General features: G+C 37.2%; 1 protein-coding gene across 1 annotated transcript in view; it reads right to left on the bottom strand.

The window, feature by feature from the left end:
• The window catches only part of UBL3 (ubiquitin like 3), a 55,910-nt gene that overhangs the window by 2,653 nt on the left and 32,791 nt on the right, over window positions 1-20,466 (bottom strand). Inside the window, exons 2-3 of the mRNA XM_036404284.2 lie at window positions 7,435-7,543; window positions 3,788-3,874 (exon numbers count right to left, since the gene is read on the bottom strand). Coding sequence (XP_036260177.1) covers window positions 3,788-3,874; window positions 7,435-7,543 — 196 coding nt within the window. The remainder of the gene's footprint in view (window positions 1-3,787; window positions 3,875-7,434; window positions 7,544-20,466) is intronic.

The raw sequence follows: 20,466 nt of genomic DNA, 5'->3' as shown, positions 1-20,466 counted from the left end.
ATGACACAGATTTCTTGAAATACAAAATGTCTGCATCTTGCCTTTTAATATTGATCTGTAATATCAGCTGCATGTGAAAAATATAAAATTTAAAGTAGTAGGTCTCACAATGCTGCCTTTGTGAGCTTTAGCAACAAAAAAAAAATTAAAATTATGCTTTCCACAATTCATTCTGCTTGTGTCTGAAACTAAAATGATAATTTCTACATTCCAATTTAAGTATACAAATACACTGCATACTTAGACTATCTTCCTTGATTGTTTTTCTGAGAAATAAAAGGTCTTCTGGCAAAGTTCTGTCCTTCCTACTTTATAGTGGAAAAAAAAGTCAGTGATAAATTTAACAAGAATTTAATCCTTAATACACAAATAATTCTGACTTGAGTAGACTTTGTCCTATCAAACTCAAGCTAAAGCTTTTATTTTCACGTAAAGTGAGATGGCATTTTAAGTGAATAAATGAATAAGGAATGGGCAATGAACCTGAAGGCAAATGAAGTAAAAAATGCCTTTCTGTTTTAATCCCTACAGCATAGATTAAAGATTCACCAATAAAAAGCCACACTACAACACCACTATTAAATCATGTTCATTGCCTACATATTTATTTAAAAAAATGCAAATGATGATTAAAACACAGGTTCAAACACAGGTGTAAGCACACAAAGTGATACAGAACTCCACAAGATTCTTTGAAGCAGCTGTACTTTGGGAAAAGCCATCTCCATGGAAAGGCAAATCTGAAAGTTGCTTAGTTTACTTGAAGCACTGCCTGTGCCCTGCAACTAGAAGCTATGGATAACTTGAAATCTGACAAAGGCGATGCATTTTGGGTACTTGACACTATGATAAAACTGAAAACTCTGACTGTTAATATGCTGTTTGCAAACTCCATGGAAAAGGATTGTGTTCACAACATAAACTCTTGAATTACAAAATAATCACATTAGGAACATCTTTCATAATATCAACACAATTCAGGGGACTTGATTAGTGAGTTGTGGAGATTAACTATTTACAGTAATCAAGTAGTACTGTGCTAATATTTATATTATATATTAGCAGTTTGCACAGTTTACACAAGCTCTTGCTAGAAATTTCCAGCTTCTTGCTTGGAGCACCATGACAGCAACTGGGCAGCCTAACCTATGCTCAGTAATCCTCTCTTGCTCTTCTCTTTGTGCTCTCACCCCTTTCTCTCAGTTTAGCCAATTTGTATTTAATTCCTTTCCCAACTGTTCAATTCCATTGCTGCTTTGTATTTTCTATCGTCAGAACTTACTTTTCACCCCCTTTTGGAATGTGGATGGCATATGGTGAGTTAAACTTCCCTTCACCAGTAAATAAGGAAGCAAATGCTGCTGATTACCATTATCTACCAAGAAATGGAGAACTGTTGATTATGTATTACTTCCCTAATTAATATTATTTGAAATGCAAACTGCAGAACAAATATTTAGCTAAAGGATTAAATTTCCTGTAGGAAGCTGAACAACAGACTCTGCCTTGCTAGCCAAGTCCCCAGCCCTCTGCACAGGCAGGACACAACAAAGCAGTGTGGCTCAAGCACTGCAGGCAGGAGCAGTGCAGAGCTTTACAGAGGTGTCTGTTCCACACTGCTCCCAGTGCCATTAGCTCTGCTGTTCCTATAAGTGACCGGCCATTCAGAGGGGGTATCACAAGGGATGATTTATTGAAAATACAGTTTTTCACTCAAAAGCACTTTTTCCTACCAATTTCTCTTTTCTGAGGCATCTTAGTTTATAGGAGTCTTAAATTCATAACACTACACAGACATGTAAGGTAAAAGTGAACAAAAATGGACTCCAGTTAAAAAGAGAAACATCAAACTGTTTCCTTAGAAACTTTTGTTACACTGGATGATAAAATGATTTTCAGCAGGTCCAAATTCCAGTCAATATTTCCTTATCACCTAAAGCAAATATAACACTAAGTGCTATAACTCAGTCAAAGAGAACTGCAGCTAGAAAAGCTTAATGAAAGTTAAGCTAAGTTAAGAAACATAATATAAATATTTTTATTTTAATAAACTCCCCCCTTCACCTCCCTTATAAAGGTAACTAGTTCACTTAAGGTTACCTCTAATGAACAACACAAACTGAAGTAAGAGTCTTTTCAGGCTGTTTCATGAATTCCTGTTCCACTTTCAGCTGTGTAATCTTACTCCTGATAGCTTCATTAGTGCTGAAGTTAAGCCAATGTTTTAGGGATTCTTTTTCTTAAAACAATATAGCAACGAGAATATTTTTGAAAAACACTAATATACATGTAAGATCCTTGGGGTAAAAACATGATGATTAAATCTCAACGCATGAGTGATTAAGAATGAACTAAAATGCCCCGAACCCAAGTAAGTGTTCAAAATTCATAGACCTAAGTTAATGCAAAAGTCAGCAGCATGCAGCTATTATTTTTCAGCTTAACTCATTAAATAATATATTAAATATATTGAACAAATATTCAAAATTTTCTCATATTGAGACAAATGTCACTAAATGGAAAAATACTGATGGTGAAGAGCAGCACTCAGTAAAGTGTGAAGTAAATAAATGGCAAAGTAAATCCCAGTTAGCTATCCTTGCCTGGAAATGTAGGGTAAGACTAGCATCTTTAATTGCAGAGATGATCCAAGACTTAACATTTGTCTTTCAACTCTACTCCAACTGCTACTAGCTGCACTCACTGTCACCTGGTAAAAATACAAATTAAAGAGTAAATAAAAATTTCAGAGTTCTTCCAGCTGAGCTGACAATGATCTTGTTTGTATATATAGAAGCATTAAAAATGTATATATGTGGAGAGTAAATCTATAAGTACATCACTAGGCAACACTGGGAATGGTAGAAAGTGAATCAATAGCTGTATCATCCCAGCCAATTTTTCATGGAACATCACCATAAGCAGTCCAGAAATATTATTTTCAGATTCCTCTTAACTTCAAAATAATTAATTGATGATTTTGTATTATATTATATTCTCCTTTCTGTACAGCATTCAGGTACCAAACCATATATAATTTGAACATACAAAGTAGAAGCATTAATTTGTTTTTAAACAGGCACAGAATGGAGAGTCTCATATTGTTTAGTCATTGATACAGCTGATATTCCCACTGGCAAATGCTACCTACAAAAGGAGGGATGACTTAACAAATGTGTGTCACACCTCTATGAAGGGTTCCCACCAAAATGCGTAATCGTGGGGAAACACTTGCCACGAGGGGGCACAGTTGAATTGCATTTCCTTAGCAATCGAAGTGAAGCCATTTACTGTTGTTTTCACATAACTATGCAATTGTATCCCTGGGAGAGCACTGGACAGCAAGAATGCTTCCCCTCATTCTCATTCACAGGGTGTCTCCCTGCGTTGCACGAAGATTTAAAGTATTGTTTGACCAATTATCATAAAGTTTATCAAGCATTTTAAAATACTTCAGATATTTATTAAGTAGCTTGTACTGCAAATGCAGTGTAAGAGAGCTGGAACAAAATATTCCATTTAGAAAGACAACAAATAAAAGCAGCACTACAGTTTCTTTGTGTGAGAGGAGACTTGACTTAGCAGGTGGGACCTCGCGAAGTTTAACAGCTCGTGGTAACAAGATGGAAAAATATGCAATAAAGTACAATGTCACTGTATGCACAAGAACAGCAGTATAAAGCAGGCCATCCTGTGATCTTGAACAATAAAGGAGTATTCACTGAACTGTAAATAAATATCCCCTTTCGCCAAACTGTAACATGTATAATAAAAATTATTTTCATACCTCCTAATGTCACGTTGCCATGAAGAAACCTCCCTTGATAAATAAGCCGCAAGATATTTGGACTGCTGACTTGTTCTTCTTCCCAGTCTGAAAAGAGAGAGAATTTTCACAGTTACATTGTAATAAAAACATCTTTTGTTACTTCTCTCACCTTTACTCAGGAAGAAAATCGGGAAAGGACTCTTGTATAAAACACTGAAGAGAGAACACAGGCTGAAGGTACAGGAAGATAATTCAAGGCCAGCACTCCTGAAGTCTATTCTTGAATCTATTATTTGACCCTGGGCATTGAAACACATAATTTTATGTCTGCAAGTATAAATATTACTGATGTCACAGACTGCAGGATATATTTAGCAGATACACAAGTCCTGAAGAAAATATTTCATACATGCAAATTGCTTCCTGAATCTTGATATCCAGGCCATTCTGAAGCTTCCCAAGCCATACTTCTCATCACCAGCTAATTGACTAGCTGGAGTCGTTCTCCAGCAACGGGAAGCTGCTGCACACAGAGCGAGCATGCATGTGATGGGTCACTTGAAACAGGACTCTGAGATCACAGCCCTGAAAAAAGCTCCGGAGGCAGCTCAGTGCTGTTCGATGACGGCCAGATCCAACCAGTTCCATGTCTGGAGGGGGCAGTGACCTGAGCAGCCCCCGACTGCCACCACAGAGCTCTCCCAGAGCACCCACCATTACATTTTAAGGAGCTTCTCCAAGGCCCATCTGTTTTTATGTGTGTTTTTATGTGTTTCAGTGGTTTTATGTAGCAAACAGTGGTTCAAAAAAAAGCAAGCTTGCATTTTCCTATAATGCTTAAGCTATCATAAATAAATGATAAGCTTAAATAGTCTTTCCTACTCTTTTCCCATTCCCTGTCACAATGCGAAGAACAAATAAATATGCACTTTGCTTTCAGAACAAGTATCATAAAGCCTTGAAATGTTGAATTTAAATGGTCTCTCTGGGAATACAGTGTCTTCTGTTTCTTAGATGACCAGATATCTGGCTACAGTTGTTCACAAACATTCTCTCTTTCTGTTTTTGTAGTGTTTATATAGCAAAATCAATATTCAGCAAGGGATCAGGACAAGCCACAGAAACCAACCTGTTCACTGGGAACACACAATTAACATACAGGCAAAAGCAACTGGCACCACAAAAGGAGAAGAACTGAAAAGGGTAGAAGGGGAAGCATGTAAAACAAAAGCCACAGCTGCAGACTGTACAGAGAGGCATCTGGTGCAAAAAGCAAGCAGGCAGGGACTGGGCAGCAGGAGCCATCTCAGCCCCAGACCGCGGTGGGAGCCAGGCTGGTACCAACAGTAGAATGTGCAACACTCCCAGGTGCTCCCATGTGCCTGGTTTATAAGATTAGATCAAATTAGGCAACCAAAGCTATTTGAATTTCAAGTATTTCCACTTCGGGTCTGATTCAATTGTCTTGCAATTCAAGCACATGCCCGTTCCGCTGTGCTGTGAAGTGGGCTACACCAAGGCTGAATTATTGCACTGCTACCATAATAGTTTTGTTTCGGACTTTTTTACTCCATACAGTCTGAACTCCACTCTACTGTGGCTCTAAAGAGAAATTCAGCCAGTTGACAGTGCCATAATGATGTAAAAGCACAACCAAAAGAAGACAGACTAGATTTTGGCACAGGTATTTTCTCAATGTTAAGCTGCCAAGTTACCCATCCTTTTAATTTATGCTTCTTGGCTGGAAGTCTGAAACATTTCTTTCTGACATGAATTCAAATTTTGATTTCCACTGATGACTAAATGAGCCAAGGACTCACTGAATCTACCTTTTTTTTTTTTTAAAGTTCAGATAATTGCTGTACAAGAAAGAAGTTAATATTATTTAGCAGAAAATGGGGAGGAGAAGAAGAGAATAGGTAGCCTATCTAGATGATATACATTAAAATAAATTTGGCATTTTCTACTGCAAGTCGAGACATCCTTAATTAACAACTGTATTGCCAAAAGAGGTGGGGCAAGGTTTGCCTTAATCCTGCCAGCATGTGACGGAGGTTATTTCATTCCTTTTTTCCCCACAAGATCATGACAAGTCCAAATGGTGGTAAAAACAATTGTAACATCTCTGTTTCAAGGCAACTTTAGTCCTCATCAAGATTTCTCAGTCCTGTGGCAAAGAGAGCATTCTCAGTCTGAAAACATCTAATGGGCAAATGTTTGTGAAAATCTATATGCTATTCTGAAGTGAGATGTCTATTTTTCATTTAAATTGAGACTATTCTTCTTTGTAAAAGCAATTAAATATTCATCAAAATTTAGAGTACTCCCTCAGGACAGCAGGTATTTGAACTGAGATTTCCATGTCTGGTTCTACGTTTTTTTAAAGAAGAGACTTTAAGGTCTGGGTTTCTTCCCAACTCTAAACTCAGAATCTGCAACTTTCAAGCTCTTCACAAGACTGTGAACATGATATCACATGTTCACAGGCATAAACTTGAGTAAGGAAAAAAAATCCAGTTCTGCCTCTACCAATTCAGATAAATGTACACAAACAACATTTGGTTATGACAACTATGTCGTACATTATGTACACATGTACATTAAAATATGTACAGCACAGAAGCTATGCTAACCTATTTTTTAAAATGTTTTACTTCTGTAACTAATACTTCAGAGAATTTAAAACCTCCTCCTTCATTACATATTTTACTAAATACATAATACCGCATCCCAGCAAATCAAACAGCAAACTGAACTTCTTTCCTGACCTCAAAGACCAGTTTAAGGCCTAAAATACTGATTATCACCATTAACTTTTTGGCATAAACTATTATCCACCATATGTCTTTGACAAAGGCACCACAGAAACAGATAGTGCAATGTTTTAGTTTGTCTAAATAGTAGTCTTTTTTAACATCAAAACAGTAACCCAAATGAAGTCCTGTACCAAAAGAAGCATTTTCTTTCATCGTATGTAATGCTATGTCTGGGTTTTGGCTATTTTCCCATGAAATCATAGTCGGGGAGAACAGAAGCACTTTGTTTTGGGGAGCTATTCACATATGTGAATACACATCTTAAGTTCTCAAGTCCATTTTCCAAAGCCAGTATTCCTGCATGACACCAAGTATATTTACACAAACAACATCCAGTCTTCTAATGTCTCTTAAAATGAGTTTTTATATTCATTTTCTTCCTGAAGAAATATCAGTATTACAGATCCTTTCCAAGATAAGGCAGTAAGGAAAAAGTACTTCAGACTCAATTTTACTAACGCATTCCTGTGACTTCCCATGTTTTATTTTAGCTGTTCTCACGTAAGAGGTTTTATATCTCTGACATTTCCTCACACTTACTAGATCTTCTAAATTGATCAATAAAGAGAAGTGTCTAAAGATGGGGGAAAGAACTACTTCAATTTGGGGAAGCAGATTTTCGAAATAAAGTACGAAACAGTCCTAACATGTAAAAATCTGCCCAACTGATGGAACTGTGAAAAAGAAGGCAGGACACCTGTATTTCTACATAAATCTTTGTCCAGATAGTGAATAAACATGCTTAATTTGATTGTTGAGCAAGAGATCAGTTTACTGACACTTCAGTCTGAATACACAGGGAATCTCCTTGCTCACCAGTTAAAAAGCCAAAGCCACGCTGCTACTCACCCATTGGCCAGTTGTCATACACATGTTTTGCAATATCTGCAGCAGAGTCATTCGGTGAAAACAGGAACTCTTTTGTTTTCCCGCTTACCAAGATGAGGCGCAAATTTATCTGGTAAAAAACCCCAAAACATCAGTATTAGGAAAGTTTACAGAGACAACTTAAATTATTTATTTTTTACAGTTACTAAAAACTGTCGTTGGTTTTGGAAGACTGCTCCAAATTATTTGAGAAAACAGTTTAACACATTAACATATGTTAAAAAGAGGGTCAAAGAGGTCAACAGAATGTTGTTCACATATCAATAATCTAGGAAGATTAAATTCTGACAGCTGGTATTTTTGATTATAAACACGAGAAGATTCTGTTAGTGATTGAATCAACTGTGCCAGTAAAAAATAGCTTTCAATAAGGTAGAAACATACTCTAGCAATGACACATAAGCAGCATAGCTCCTGAATGAAGAGGAAAAATATAAACCTGAAAAACAACCTTAGAATTAAAATATCAAAATCTACACCTGAATACCCTATGAGCCTAAATAAAAGCCCTAGAATGCTCCCTCCTGATCTCAGCTAGTGCATCTCCTACAAGATGCCACAGTCAGACAGCATCCTTCCTTGCTCCCAGCTGCCACAGAGTTGCCTTCCTGAATCCCTCTGCCAGTCTTCTGAATCCAAAACTTTGTCCCACAACTGTCTTTCACCACAAGTAAAGTGAGGTCCACATGCAACACAGTAATAACATCACACCTGTAATTTTTCTTTCATTAATTTCCTCCATATAACCACCAGCACCTTCAGCCATAATTTTCCTCTCTTCTATTTGCAAACTACTGAATATAATTTCTTTTCCATATAGCATTAAAATAACACATATAAAAAGCTCACCATGACATTATTTACAATGCAAAAGAGATTAATTTCGGCTCCTCAAGTGACTGTTTGCAAGGTCACAAAATACATTCGGTAGCACGTAGCAATGCCCATGGCAAGCAGGAGTCTAGCTGCTGTTGTACTTTGACCTACAAGCCCACATTTCATCAAGTTTCAGTGAGACTTTAGCAGACTAACTGCTTGGATACTTTTTTCCAAGTCACACTCTCAAGTTGTGGCTCTCACTTTAGGTAAGTTGCAACAAAGCTTTCTTTGTTGGAATTCAGCAAACTGTTTTCTACATCAAATATCAAGTGCAAAATTTACAGCAAAGTCCAAGTTTTCTAGACTTCTGGATGAAGATCTCAGTGCATCACATCTTCTGAACATAAGAGCCCTGCCTCAGCTGCCTACTCTCCAGTTATTTCAGAAGCTCTTTAGACATATCATCTATTCCCTCCTGAATGCTTTGGCTTGGATTCATCCCACCTATCTTTAAGCACCTAATGGAGGCATCCAAATTACAATCTCTACCATCCAGCACACTGCAAGGTCAATGAAGGAAATGACTCCTCCTAAAAGCAATTCAGTGTCTATTTCAAAGTGTAGCAAGTATAAAAAGAGTGAGCATAAAATGCTAAGTTCTCCTCCCTTTCCTCCCACTAACACCCCTTGGAAAATACAAGTTCTCCCATTAGCCTAGGAAAGCAAATGGTAGCTGTCTCTGAGAAAGCACCACAGCCACTCCAAGAGCATTATTGCATACCATGAAAAGACAAAAAAAACTTGAAAGAGAGAAACAGAGGGAATGCTGTTTAGTCAAGGACAATTCTTCATAAAATTCAGAATACATTTGGCTATACACAATAAAGTTTGTTTTCTTTGGGATTTCCACAATGATTAAGGAATTATTTTCAAATTTCACCAACATTTAGCAGAAAAATCAGATCAAGTTCTACTGTTCTTGTTTACTCCAAAAACCTGACTACTGTGATGAAACTACAGCTTCAAAAAGTTGGACTATATTCAGGTGTTGTTTTGCTTATATTGTCTTCCAGCTTCAGTATTTCACCCCCCTGTACTGTCTCCACCTGTGCATGTATAGACAACACTCATATACACAGTTTCTTTAGCTGGACTACCCCAGTTAAGCTCTTCAAGCTTTCTCTAGTGAGATACTTATTTCTCCTTTCATCCTAGAAGCCTGTCTCTGCATAATTTTTTCTATCTCCTCCCCAAACAAATGACAATTTCTGAAGCATACTACATGATGTCTAACCAGATGCTTGTAGAATACCACCAGTAATTTCCTCTGTCTACTGGAACCACCTGTAACTGTGTCCCAAGAGCACAAATGCCTTCTTCATAATTGCACCACAGTGTTTGCTCAGTTACTTTGCACACTTTTCTACTTTGATCCTTTTAATTATTCAACCTCCAAGCTTTTATTTTGGCTGTATCACCCTAAAGCACATGGCTACAAATTTCATCCCACTCCTACTACTCCATCCCTCAGAGAGAAAGGAGGTTAGGTGTAAAGAAGTATTCTGCATCACAAAGATGTTTCAGATTTATTCCATGTCTGGGCACTGGACCTAAGAAATCCCCCAAAGTTCTTCTTCCTCTCTGCATTACAAGCACTTTTCAAACTTCATGTCACCAATGAATTCTAGCAGCAAGACATCTTTACACAACCCTTTGTCATTAAATGAATTAGGAAACATCAAAATTGATCTGACAGTTGTTTCATAATGAATTTAATAACAAGAGCTCTCTGAGCTGCCTCTCCTCCTCTCAGCCAGGTCCTTTATGTGAGGCTCACAGACACACAATTTCTCTAATACTTTTTAATTTCTCCTGTTTAACCAACAGTTTGCAAAACAGCACCACATTAGTTACTAAGTACATATTCAGATGACACTATAAAAATATGAATGGAGAAAGTAAGTTCCTTTCATCAGTTTGCCACACTCCAGCTTTTGGAAGTGGGGTGTACTGCATTTGATTCCATTCTCTCCATACCTAATTATTTTTAATTATTTTTTAAGCAATAACGCACCTTTTTAAAATACCAGCACACTGCCAAAAATTTGGGAAGTTCAGACCACATCACAAACTGTTACTTGTGCTTGGAATGGGCTGCCTGTTTAAAAGAACAAACAAACCAACCCCAAATTTTCAGCACCAGTGCCTACCTTAGCTTCTTCACCAGTAGCCCTTTTGCCTCTCTCTCTAATTCCCCATATCCATTTCCTATACTCTAACTGGCTCATGAGACACCCCCCTTAGCTTGCTCCCTCTGGCTAAGCAGTTCCCAAACTCTGAATTTATATAATTTACCTAAGGATTTATTTTGCTTCATCTGTGTGGAATTTAGCTGTGGTGGGGGTTACTTGGTTTTAAGACCACAGCACTTTCCTCAGCAGTAGACATAACACCAAACCATCCACTCCCTAGAACTACCTGGTTTGGATCCTACAAGGAGATGACTAAAAAAAACCCAAAAGATTAGCCACACTCAGCACTTAAAAGTATGATTATGGCACTGTATTAACATAGAAGTGAAGTTATTCTTCTTCTGCCACAACATTAGGAAGACACATTTATTTTTATTCTCACTACTGAGTTTTGAGATCACCAGGCACACTAAAGTGAATACAGAAAGGAGATTAATATCACTAAAAAATAACCAAAACTAACTTGGCTTCCTGGAAAATTTCATTAATTCATACCTCTGCAGTTAATATACACCATAAAATCAATATAAGCAATATGGAGGGTTGGGGGGAAGAATGAAAAATGTGAGAACTTTCCTTCCCTCTACCTCCCCAAGATGGATAAGGTTCTTGATGCTGAAGAGCATTTCTTACAGACTTACTATGAAATATAAAATGCACATTGAGATGAGATAGTAATTTTACAGGGTATATTACAAAGTATGTCTAAAACACAGGATAAATATTTTCATTTAAAAAAATAAATCATCACATATCAGCAGAAGCCCTAAAAGAATTTTTAAGTCAGTCAAGCAGATGTTACATGAAGTGCAAAGATATAGCTGTTCTAATGAAATGTTTGAGTATTTTCTTATTTATAGCACAGCATGCCACTGCCATTTAGTTTGCATGTTTGTCTCTCTCTCTATATATATGTATTTGTGTTTCTTAATCTTGGCTTGAAGGAATCTTAGTCTTGACTTGCGTATCACACTACCCCAAAGGGTTTGAAGCAAATAATCCTAAAATTTGCCTCTAAATTTAGAATCCAATCTCATTTCCCTCAAGAATATTTGTAAATGTAAAACTTGAAACTGCTGTACTACTTAATCTTGCAAACAAACTATAAGGGAGCTGAAAAAAATATTTCTGGCAAAATTCCAGAAACCTCAGAACTAAAAGAAGAAAGAGAAAAGATAAACCCATATGTGTATACACAATTACTCAAAGTGAAGAAAAAAGTCTTGGTTAGGTAGAGAAATTTTGACACAAAAGCATCAAGTTTTTATTTTTCAAGTTAAGAAAGAATTCTTAGTCATCTGAGCTATCCTATTTCCTACATTAAAAGCTGCCAAGGAGGTCGTATCTGTATTCCTTGTATGCTTAAAGCCCCTCCACCTATTCTTGTCAAGTGTCTTGGTCACAAAAAACTTTTGCAATTCTCATAGCCCTGACAGGTTTGCTCTTCAACTGGGAATGTTACAACAACTGTCCTGATTATGGTTTTTTTTTTTCTTTTTTTCAGGGTACCAAAGGGAGTTCCAGCCTTTTGCTACAACAAAGTGATCATATCCTCACACTTCTGCGTTGTAGCACCAACTGCAACATTACTGCTGACAGCAGTCAAGGGCAGCCAGAGTATCAGAAGAAGGATTAAATACAACTTGCAGTCTACATCCCCTCTGCACTCTTATGTAATAGCACATTCTGTTTGTGATCTCGAGCATGCAAATCTCACCCTCTCCCCCCCACCCCAATCTCATAATCACAGCTCCAGTAACTACCCCATCAGTTGCACTGTGTACACAATAAAAATTTTCAGCATAGATTATATTATCCAAACAACAACAGCACACCCCTCCCACCAAACAGAAAACCACCCAAAAATAAAACTGTATTTATGAAAAGATTATAGTAACAACCGTGACCACAATTTTTAGAAGAGAAATTTGGGTCACATATATGCTGATGTGGAGTAAATTGTGTTTTCTTTGTTCTAGGCATCTGCAAAGTTCGTTCATTCTTTAAGGCATACCTACAAAATATCTTAGTGCCACAGTGCTTCTAATTTCACAGCTAATGTTAAATAAATGAGAAGTCACTTTAACATCAATAAACATTGTGTAGGTTGGAAATCTCATTTCTTAATGTTTGACTTCTCATCTATTCAGTTAAACAAGCTAATTGGTTATTAATTTTATGCTCCAGTAGCAGCTTAAGATTGCTCCCCAACTTACAATTCAAATGCAGAGAAGTGTCATATCACTACATCATATGCAGCCCCAAGTTTAAACCAACTGCTTTTCTTTAGCTATTTTAAGATTGAAATACATACACAAAACAATTTTTTCATCAACATCCAATACACTTACCTTCTTGTTCAAGTTCATTAATGTAAAAAGTAAGTTGGCTCTCTAAAGACACATTAAGGTTTCCTAATGGCTCTAGGCCAAAGACAAACCTCCCAGCCCCCACTTTAGCGACTGAATTCCATCAGATTTACATACAAGGTTGAACTAAGCCCAAATAACAATCTAAGCATCACACAAGCCAAGTCAGCAGGGACTTGCAGGTTCTGAACACCAGGCCACTCCTGGAATGCATCCACCTAATATAATGAAGAACTTCAGTTTTTACATGTCCTGCAAGTCTGCTGTAGAACCTGAGCTGTTTCACTGAGTGCTCTCTTCTCATTCCCAGCTTAAATTTATTCTTGAATAAGTTACACTCACTGATGTCACATGCACATCACGCTTTAGCCAAAAAAACCCTGGGGTTTTGATGGCTTTCTTCTGCATCTGCAGACAAGGACACACTTAGCCAAAATTAAAAAAATTAAAAAGCAAAGGTTCTCCTCATTAAAAGCCTGGCCCTTGGTGGGAACACTGTCTTCAGAGTGCTGAAGCACATCAACAGAGATTAAGGTAACTGGGCTTGGTAGGCCTGGAGGGGACCTATTAGCAGCCTTCCCATGCCTAAATTACCAAAGAACCCCTTTACTGAGGTCCAAGACAGAAGATCAACAGATCAATGGTCATAAATCAACAGATCAATGGTCATAAACAGAAACAAGAGACTCTGAACTGTGATCAGATAAAAGGTTTTCACCCTGAGGATCTCAAAACAGTGGTCACTCAGAAATGCTCTGGAAGCTCTGGCCTTGTGGATTTTCAAGGTCCAACCAACAAAGCCTCAAGCAATCTGGTCTGAATTCAGTGGTGAGTCTGCTTCCAGCAGAAAATTGGGCTAGAAAATTGCTCAAGGTCCTTTCCAAAGTGAACAATTCGACAATCCACTTTAATCCCTATCCATATTTTTAGTTTTGTTTAAACTTTCTTAAGTATGCATAATTAGAATGATACACAGTATTTCAGGAATTTATAAAATGATACTAGAACCTCCTTAAACTGACTGCAAAAGCCTCTCCATTTTCAATTACAAACATCACGACTGTCTTACATTTGTAATGCAGTAATCTCAAAATGCTCTTCTCCAGCCCAGTTGTTTCTATGACATAAACTTTCAAGCTTGCATTTCAAAATACAGCTTTTAACCACCTGTAATGTACAGGATATTTTTATTGTAATTTGACTAATTCTGTTCCTCTTAATTCAGTCTTTGAGATAATCCCATCCCCACACAACACTACAATCATCTTCTATACTATTCACCATCAACAAATTTCATCAGCATACTCATTTTCCTTGTCCTAGAGGCATAAACGAAAACAATACAAAGACAGCTGGTCCCAAAATTATCTTTAAGGAATTCCACTAAGCATAACTGACAGCCTGACGCTTACATCCTAACACTGTACTTTACCATCTTCTCCACCTAAGTCACACACTCAATCAAACCCTGCCTTCCTCAACTGATCCCTTGCTATGCAACATCAACTACTCACTGAAGTCCAGGCAGATTACACCTCTTCTGCGTTTCCCCTATGTGGAAAACACTCTCCTTCCAGAGAAAATTGGCTGATGAATCTGTCCTGATCTGATTTGGATAAATAGAAATCATGAATTTTATTCCATTATTTCTTCTCTGCTCCTTCTCAGCATCCATCCTGAGATGGTTACTCATCTGTCAAGTTCAAAGTCTCTCTTCACATCTTTTCACTCAACTAGCACATAGATATTTTATAACTTAATTTCTTCAACCTGAAGAAACACTAAGCATGCAAATTCCTCAGGCACACTCCTTAATACTAACCCACAACATTTAGTTTAATCAGAATCTGCATCCTTGAAATCCAAAGCCTTTACATATACTCCTGCTCTGTTTATTCTTCCATTTGATTTTAACTGCATCAGCTTATGGTCATTGAAACTAAGTCATCTCCCCAAGCAGCTTTCTGAAGACTTCCAGAACCTTCTGGGAATTTGAGACACATATAGAATAATAATATTAGCTCCTTCTCAGCCAAGAAACTAGCTGGTAGAGGGACTGAGGTGCACAAGGTAAGAAAGTAAGAGAACAAAAGTATAGAGTTGTAGCCCAACCGTGCAAGCATTCTCAATGAGAGAGAAGAGATCCTTCATTCTGAACTCTTCTTCAAGAGTCACTTGGTAAAACAAATTAAACTACAATTCTCATGAATCACACTTGTAGACACCTATTTTCACCAGATATTTTATCGGAAATGCAGGTAACTAACCACACTTCTCAACTGAACACCTAAAATTTACACTTGTCAACCGTCAGAACCCCTGTATTTAGCTTTGCTCTACCTCTACAGTACCTTGCAGTACCTGTAATAAATTTACTTTGTATTATGAAACAAAGATTGACATGGAAAATGAAAAGAAACATACATTGTCTATGTGAATGAACCAAGCTCTGAAGGTCCATTGCCAGCTGGTCACTTGTTCAAAGGCACAGCACTTGTGAAAGTAGGGCAATCCCAACATGACACCAGGTAAATGTGACAGCACCCTGCGTCACTGTGCAGGGCTAAGGTGAACTTCACACCAGTTCTAATGACACACTCACCTTTAGATTACTACAAAGTGAAACAAATATGGTTTTATGTGCAAATGCTTTCTCAAACAAAGAATGACTAAGGAAGCTTTGCACTACTAAAAATTTAGTTAGCAAATTTCAGAAACTTGAAGTGAAAACAAAGAGAAAACCAAAAAAGAGCATAAAGAAATTTTACTCAAAGGGGGGAAAAAAAGCAAAATACTATAGGCATTTAACTCAGTAGCTATGATAGAACTAGCTGTTTCTATGGAAACCATGACACTCTTGAACTTAAAATCCTAGTGCCTGGTTATACTTCATCCATTTCCTCACTTCAGTTCAAGTAACATAGGAACAATGGCAATATCCTCCAATGAGTTCCAGGGTTATGTTCTCAGAAGAAATATCTAGGAAACACTGTTCTTCAAAATAAATTAATACAGCCACTGTAATAAATAAGCAGCAAAATACAATGGATTTCAGTCAAATTTACATACCGTTTCCTTTATCATCCTGACTATTTGCACTCCTGAAACAATTCTGGGTTAGTTTGGTTCTTTGGGGTTTTGTGGAGAGGGATGAGGTAAACACAACACACTAATGTGCCTGCTGGAGCTAATTAAGAACTAAGAATTTTCACTGAAAATCAACTTTAACAAGACTTCAAAACCAGAAGAATAACTTTTTCTTACAACATATTGGTTGTTTTAGCAAAAGATTTTTCCATGATTTAATGAAGTAAGACTCTACCACAGAATAATTTGTCTCACAGCAGTAAAAGAAAACCGAGGCACTACTTTACCTGGATTAAGCACCTGGTCTTCTCAGGTCAAGTGGAATTTTGGACATTGTATCCCAAGTACATACTTCAGTCATAAACTGTCTCCTGCCGCCTCCCAGGAGAATTCACTCTGACAGAGAAGCCTCAAAAACCTACTCTGATTACTCATTAGCAATAGTCAGGGCAGTTTTACCCTGCACATGTTATAATTGTCTTAGTCCATCGTGATCCTAATGTGCAAATTACAAGACAGAAAACACAGAAGACCTTTAACTTGTCTTTAACACATGTCAGGAGACCACGAGACTTAATAAAAATAGGTAGTAAAAATGCAGAAAGTGGCATTCAAGTTTGCTATTTTCAGAGATCATCCTTTCAACTCACTGAGGAATAAAGTGACTAAAACATGAAACAGAGAAACTGATATACTCAGTTCAACACAAAATTTTGGTAGAAACCATTTTAGCCATTGGTATGCCACATTGGGCCAGTCAATTCCAAACACAAGAGAGGAAATAGCAGTAAAATTGCATCCAACGCCAATGCCCACAAGGGAAGTTCTTGCTTGCAGGCTGAACCAGTTAGCTCTGGTCAGCAGGGCCACAGGGAGGTGGTTTGGTAACTACAGTGGTTTACAGCTCCTGTTCTCAGGAGGGACCTGTAAAACAGGAACCAGGCCATCCTGCTGTGACGTATCCTGGGGTCCCTGGCTGTAGTGCATGGAGTTAGTGCTGAAGCTCCAACACAGGCATTTGTATGCCTTCTTCAGAACTTACATATAATAACAGCAGAGGAGGGCATTCCAGGGTTTCTTTCTGAAGTGGTAAAGAGTGTGAGTAGGAGAGAGAGAGAGAAGAAGGTGTCTGTTTCTATATTTTCAATCTCTGTCTCCCTAAAAATATCTTTTAATGACACACATCCCAGTGTTTGACTCCAGAATTTAAAAGTGAAATCAGCCTGTACCATTTGTGTTACCATTCTGCCATCTCTTCTCAAGAGCTGCCCCTGGATGAGCCCAACACTTTGTTTTCATTCTCTTCTATTAAGCTGGTATTTGAAGCTTAGGAGTCCACCCCACAAATATTATTAATGATAATTCTAGTCACTTAAATTTGGATTTAATTCTGATATAACTCAATAATTGTTCTATTGTGTTCTGTAGAGAGAATATTTATGTATTGTTTTTAAATATTATTTAGGGCAGTTCAGTGGCACCTTTTAAAAGACCGATGCAAGACCACTGATGTTGTGCAATGCCTAACACCTCCAATTTGAAAGTCAACACTACCACTGCTGCTAACAAAGCAGAACATAAAATTCCACGGAACCAGTTCCATTCATAGCTACTTTTTTCCAAGTACAAGTGGCAGACAGATACTCCCTATCCCTTCATAATCCCCAATCAGTTATTTTTTCTTACTTTTAACCATGTAGCTAGAAGATTACCTAGACTGGGAGGTACTACAATTTTATAACCCACAGAGGTCATACCATCGACAAAAGTCAAAGTAGTCTTCCACTTATAGCCTGGATGAAAATAAACATCGGCTTCAATTTGACCAAAACTAAAGCTCTTTGGAGGAAAAAAAGTGAACACAACGAAAACATTAAAAATACATGAAAAAAAATGGACATTTCAAGGGAGCTGCTATTTACTGGAGCAATCAAAATAATTATAATTGCAAGCAGCACTTATTCGTGGATATCCTCTAGTACCACATGCTAATTTTCAGGAGAAAAGCTTGGATTTTTTAAAATGTTCTTTGTTTGTTTTTAAATGAAGTTTTAAAACATGATTTTTCATATTTAGTTACCTAAACATAATAAAGATGGATTGGGTTCTCTGCATTCTTGAGCTAGACTTTATTGCAGAAGTCCAACTGCTCCTCCCTTTGATTCCCCTTTCTACCATGTGAGGCAGGAACACCAACTAAGGATCACTTCAGTGTGGATATTCAGGTACATGAACATATACATAAAGACACAAGTAACAAGCCAATTCAGAAAATCTCTTGGAAATATTTAAATAAGGAAAAAAAAGGATTTCTTTAAAAAGAAAAGACCCCTGAACATAAAACACACACACAAAAACCCACATACAAATCCACAAAAAAAATCACCCCACTGTCCTGGAAATGAATGGTCTACTCCTTACATAGGAGAGCATACAGATTCATGAGATCTTACTCATGAAGATTACAGAATGAGAGTATATTTTTCCTCAGAAACAAACTGATCTCTGACATAAAGCCTCTATTTAAAATGTGCTACTCTTCAGGTCCCCAAAAATGGACAAAAATAGCCTGATTTGGAGCAGAAGAGAAATAATACAAGAGCAAGGAAACAACCCAACCTTCTGAATCCAATTTCATCTTCTCTTTTCTCTTGCAATAAGTATTGCATTATATGTTATTTAATACAGTTTATTGTGCTATACAGAAAACATCACACTGTGACTAAGTAGGAGATTATAGCTAAAAAAAATACTATTTTCCATTTCAACTAAACATGGCTTGAAAAACTCTTAGGAAAAAAAAGTCACTCCATAAGGATAAATAAAGAGTGACACAGTTCCATGGAAGTCCCCTCATATAAACTCTGGGCTATCAATAAGTATGTTGCATGAATAAAAAAAAAAAAAAACAACAAACTTCCCTAGGATTTTTCAGGACCTAGATCCCAATGAAAATACCAGCAACAGGAGGTCAAATTTGTGGCTTCTCACTTCATATTGGGAATCTGCTGTCCTATTGGGACATATTGTCATACTGGGACTCTGCTGACAGGTCCTTTAACTTGGTCAGCACCAAAGTATGAAATTTTTCAGGCCTTGAGAGTATGTGTCAAAAACAAAATAGAAAAAAATCTTAAAAATCTTTTAAAACATGAAAGAGGCAAAGAGCTGCACCTTGACTTAGAGATATATTTCAGATCACTTGGGTGGGCATATCATAAAATTAAATTTTTATTAATAACTACCAATTCCTAGCTTCTCTGGGCCTACTGTGTATCATGGCAGTCAGCCAAAGTTTTGCCATTCCAAAGCACTACATAAATCACTGAGCTGTGATAATTAAAGGCAAGAGACAGGACATTATATATTTTTGTCTCTGATGCAAAATATAGTTCATAGTTTAATCAAAATGGATGTTTCAATGACCAGAGAGCTCTTTTATTCTAGCAAAACCAAGCAACTCAGATATGAATGAGAACACAACCTTTTCTAATTGTTTTCCTTTTAAAATAGCCCAGAGAAAACAATGAATTACGTGATAAAAATAAAGGATTTTGATGCTGATGCCAATTTATTCAGAATACAACTCTTCAAGAGCAAACAGCTTGACATTGACCTCTGCCTGTACTCCTCAGAATAGAATAATGAACACACTTTCTTTTCCTTTTTTTCCTTCCTCAATGAGTTACCTTCCTTAATGTTCAACAAAAATTTAAACCATGTTTATAGAAAGCTTACATGTTTTTCTTCTATTTAAACATTATGGCACTAATGCATCCCCAAGCTAAGTTTGCTGAAGTCAACTGTCTGAATTAATGGAACGACATCACAAATAAGGTCTGATGCAGTTATTTACTGTGCCCTGCATTCACTGTTGAACACTAAAAGGCACAGCTTATTCCCCTCTGAAGCCAGTCAAGCGCTTCTGTTGTTCCAACCAGCTCTCAGTCTAAGAGTAATTCTTATCCTGCCTCCATTATGAAGAGCACCAGCACATCCAGACTGCCTATTAATGACTAAAAGAGTTGAAGCTGCCCTTTAATTTTGGTCTCCTTTTCCAGAATTGTAAAGACTTCTGTAGAGTCAGAAACATACAATTTACCAGCTGTTAACTTACCACTCAACTGCCTTGGATGATCTAGTTTCTGATGCAGTATCCCTTTATGACTACCCTATGGCTTTGTGAAGTACTTGCCACCACAGTGTGTCTGCATGGGAAGGTACCTTAACTTTTTTCCACACAAGAGTTTTCTTCAAAGAAAAACAGATTTTAGTGAAGATGGAAAAAAAAAGATTGATAAGAAAAACTTTTCAGAGCTTTCTTCTATCTTCATTTGTCTTATATGCCCAGAGTCTACACAAAAAGCATCAAATTACATAAAAATGCTTTGTTCCAGCCCTTCAGAAAAATCTATCTTCAAATAGCACAAATTTAAGACTCGCTATTCAGGCATCTTCTAAGCATA

Source organism: Molothrus ater, chromosome 2 (genome assembly GCF_012460135.2).
Source record: "Molothrus ater isolate BHLD 08-10-18 breed brown headed cowbird chromosome 2, BPBGC_Mater_1.1, whole genome shotgun sequence".
Taxonomy (NCBI): Eukaryota; Metazoa; Chordata; class Aves; order Passeriformes; family Icteridae; genus Molothrus; species Molothrus ater.
This window is presented reverse-complemented; position numbering and strand designations above follow the sequence as displayed.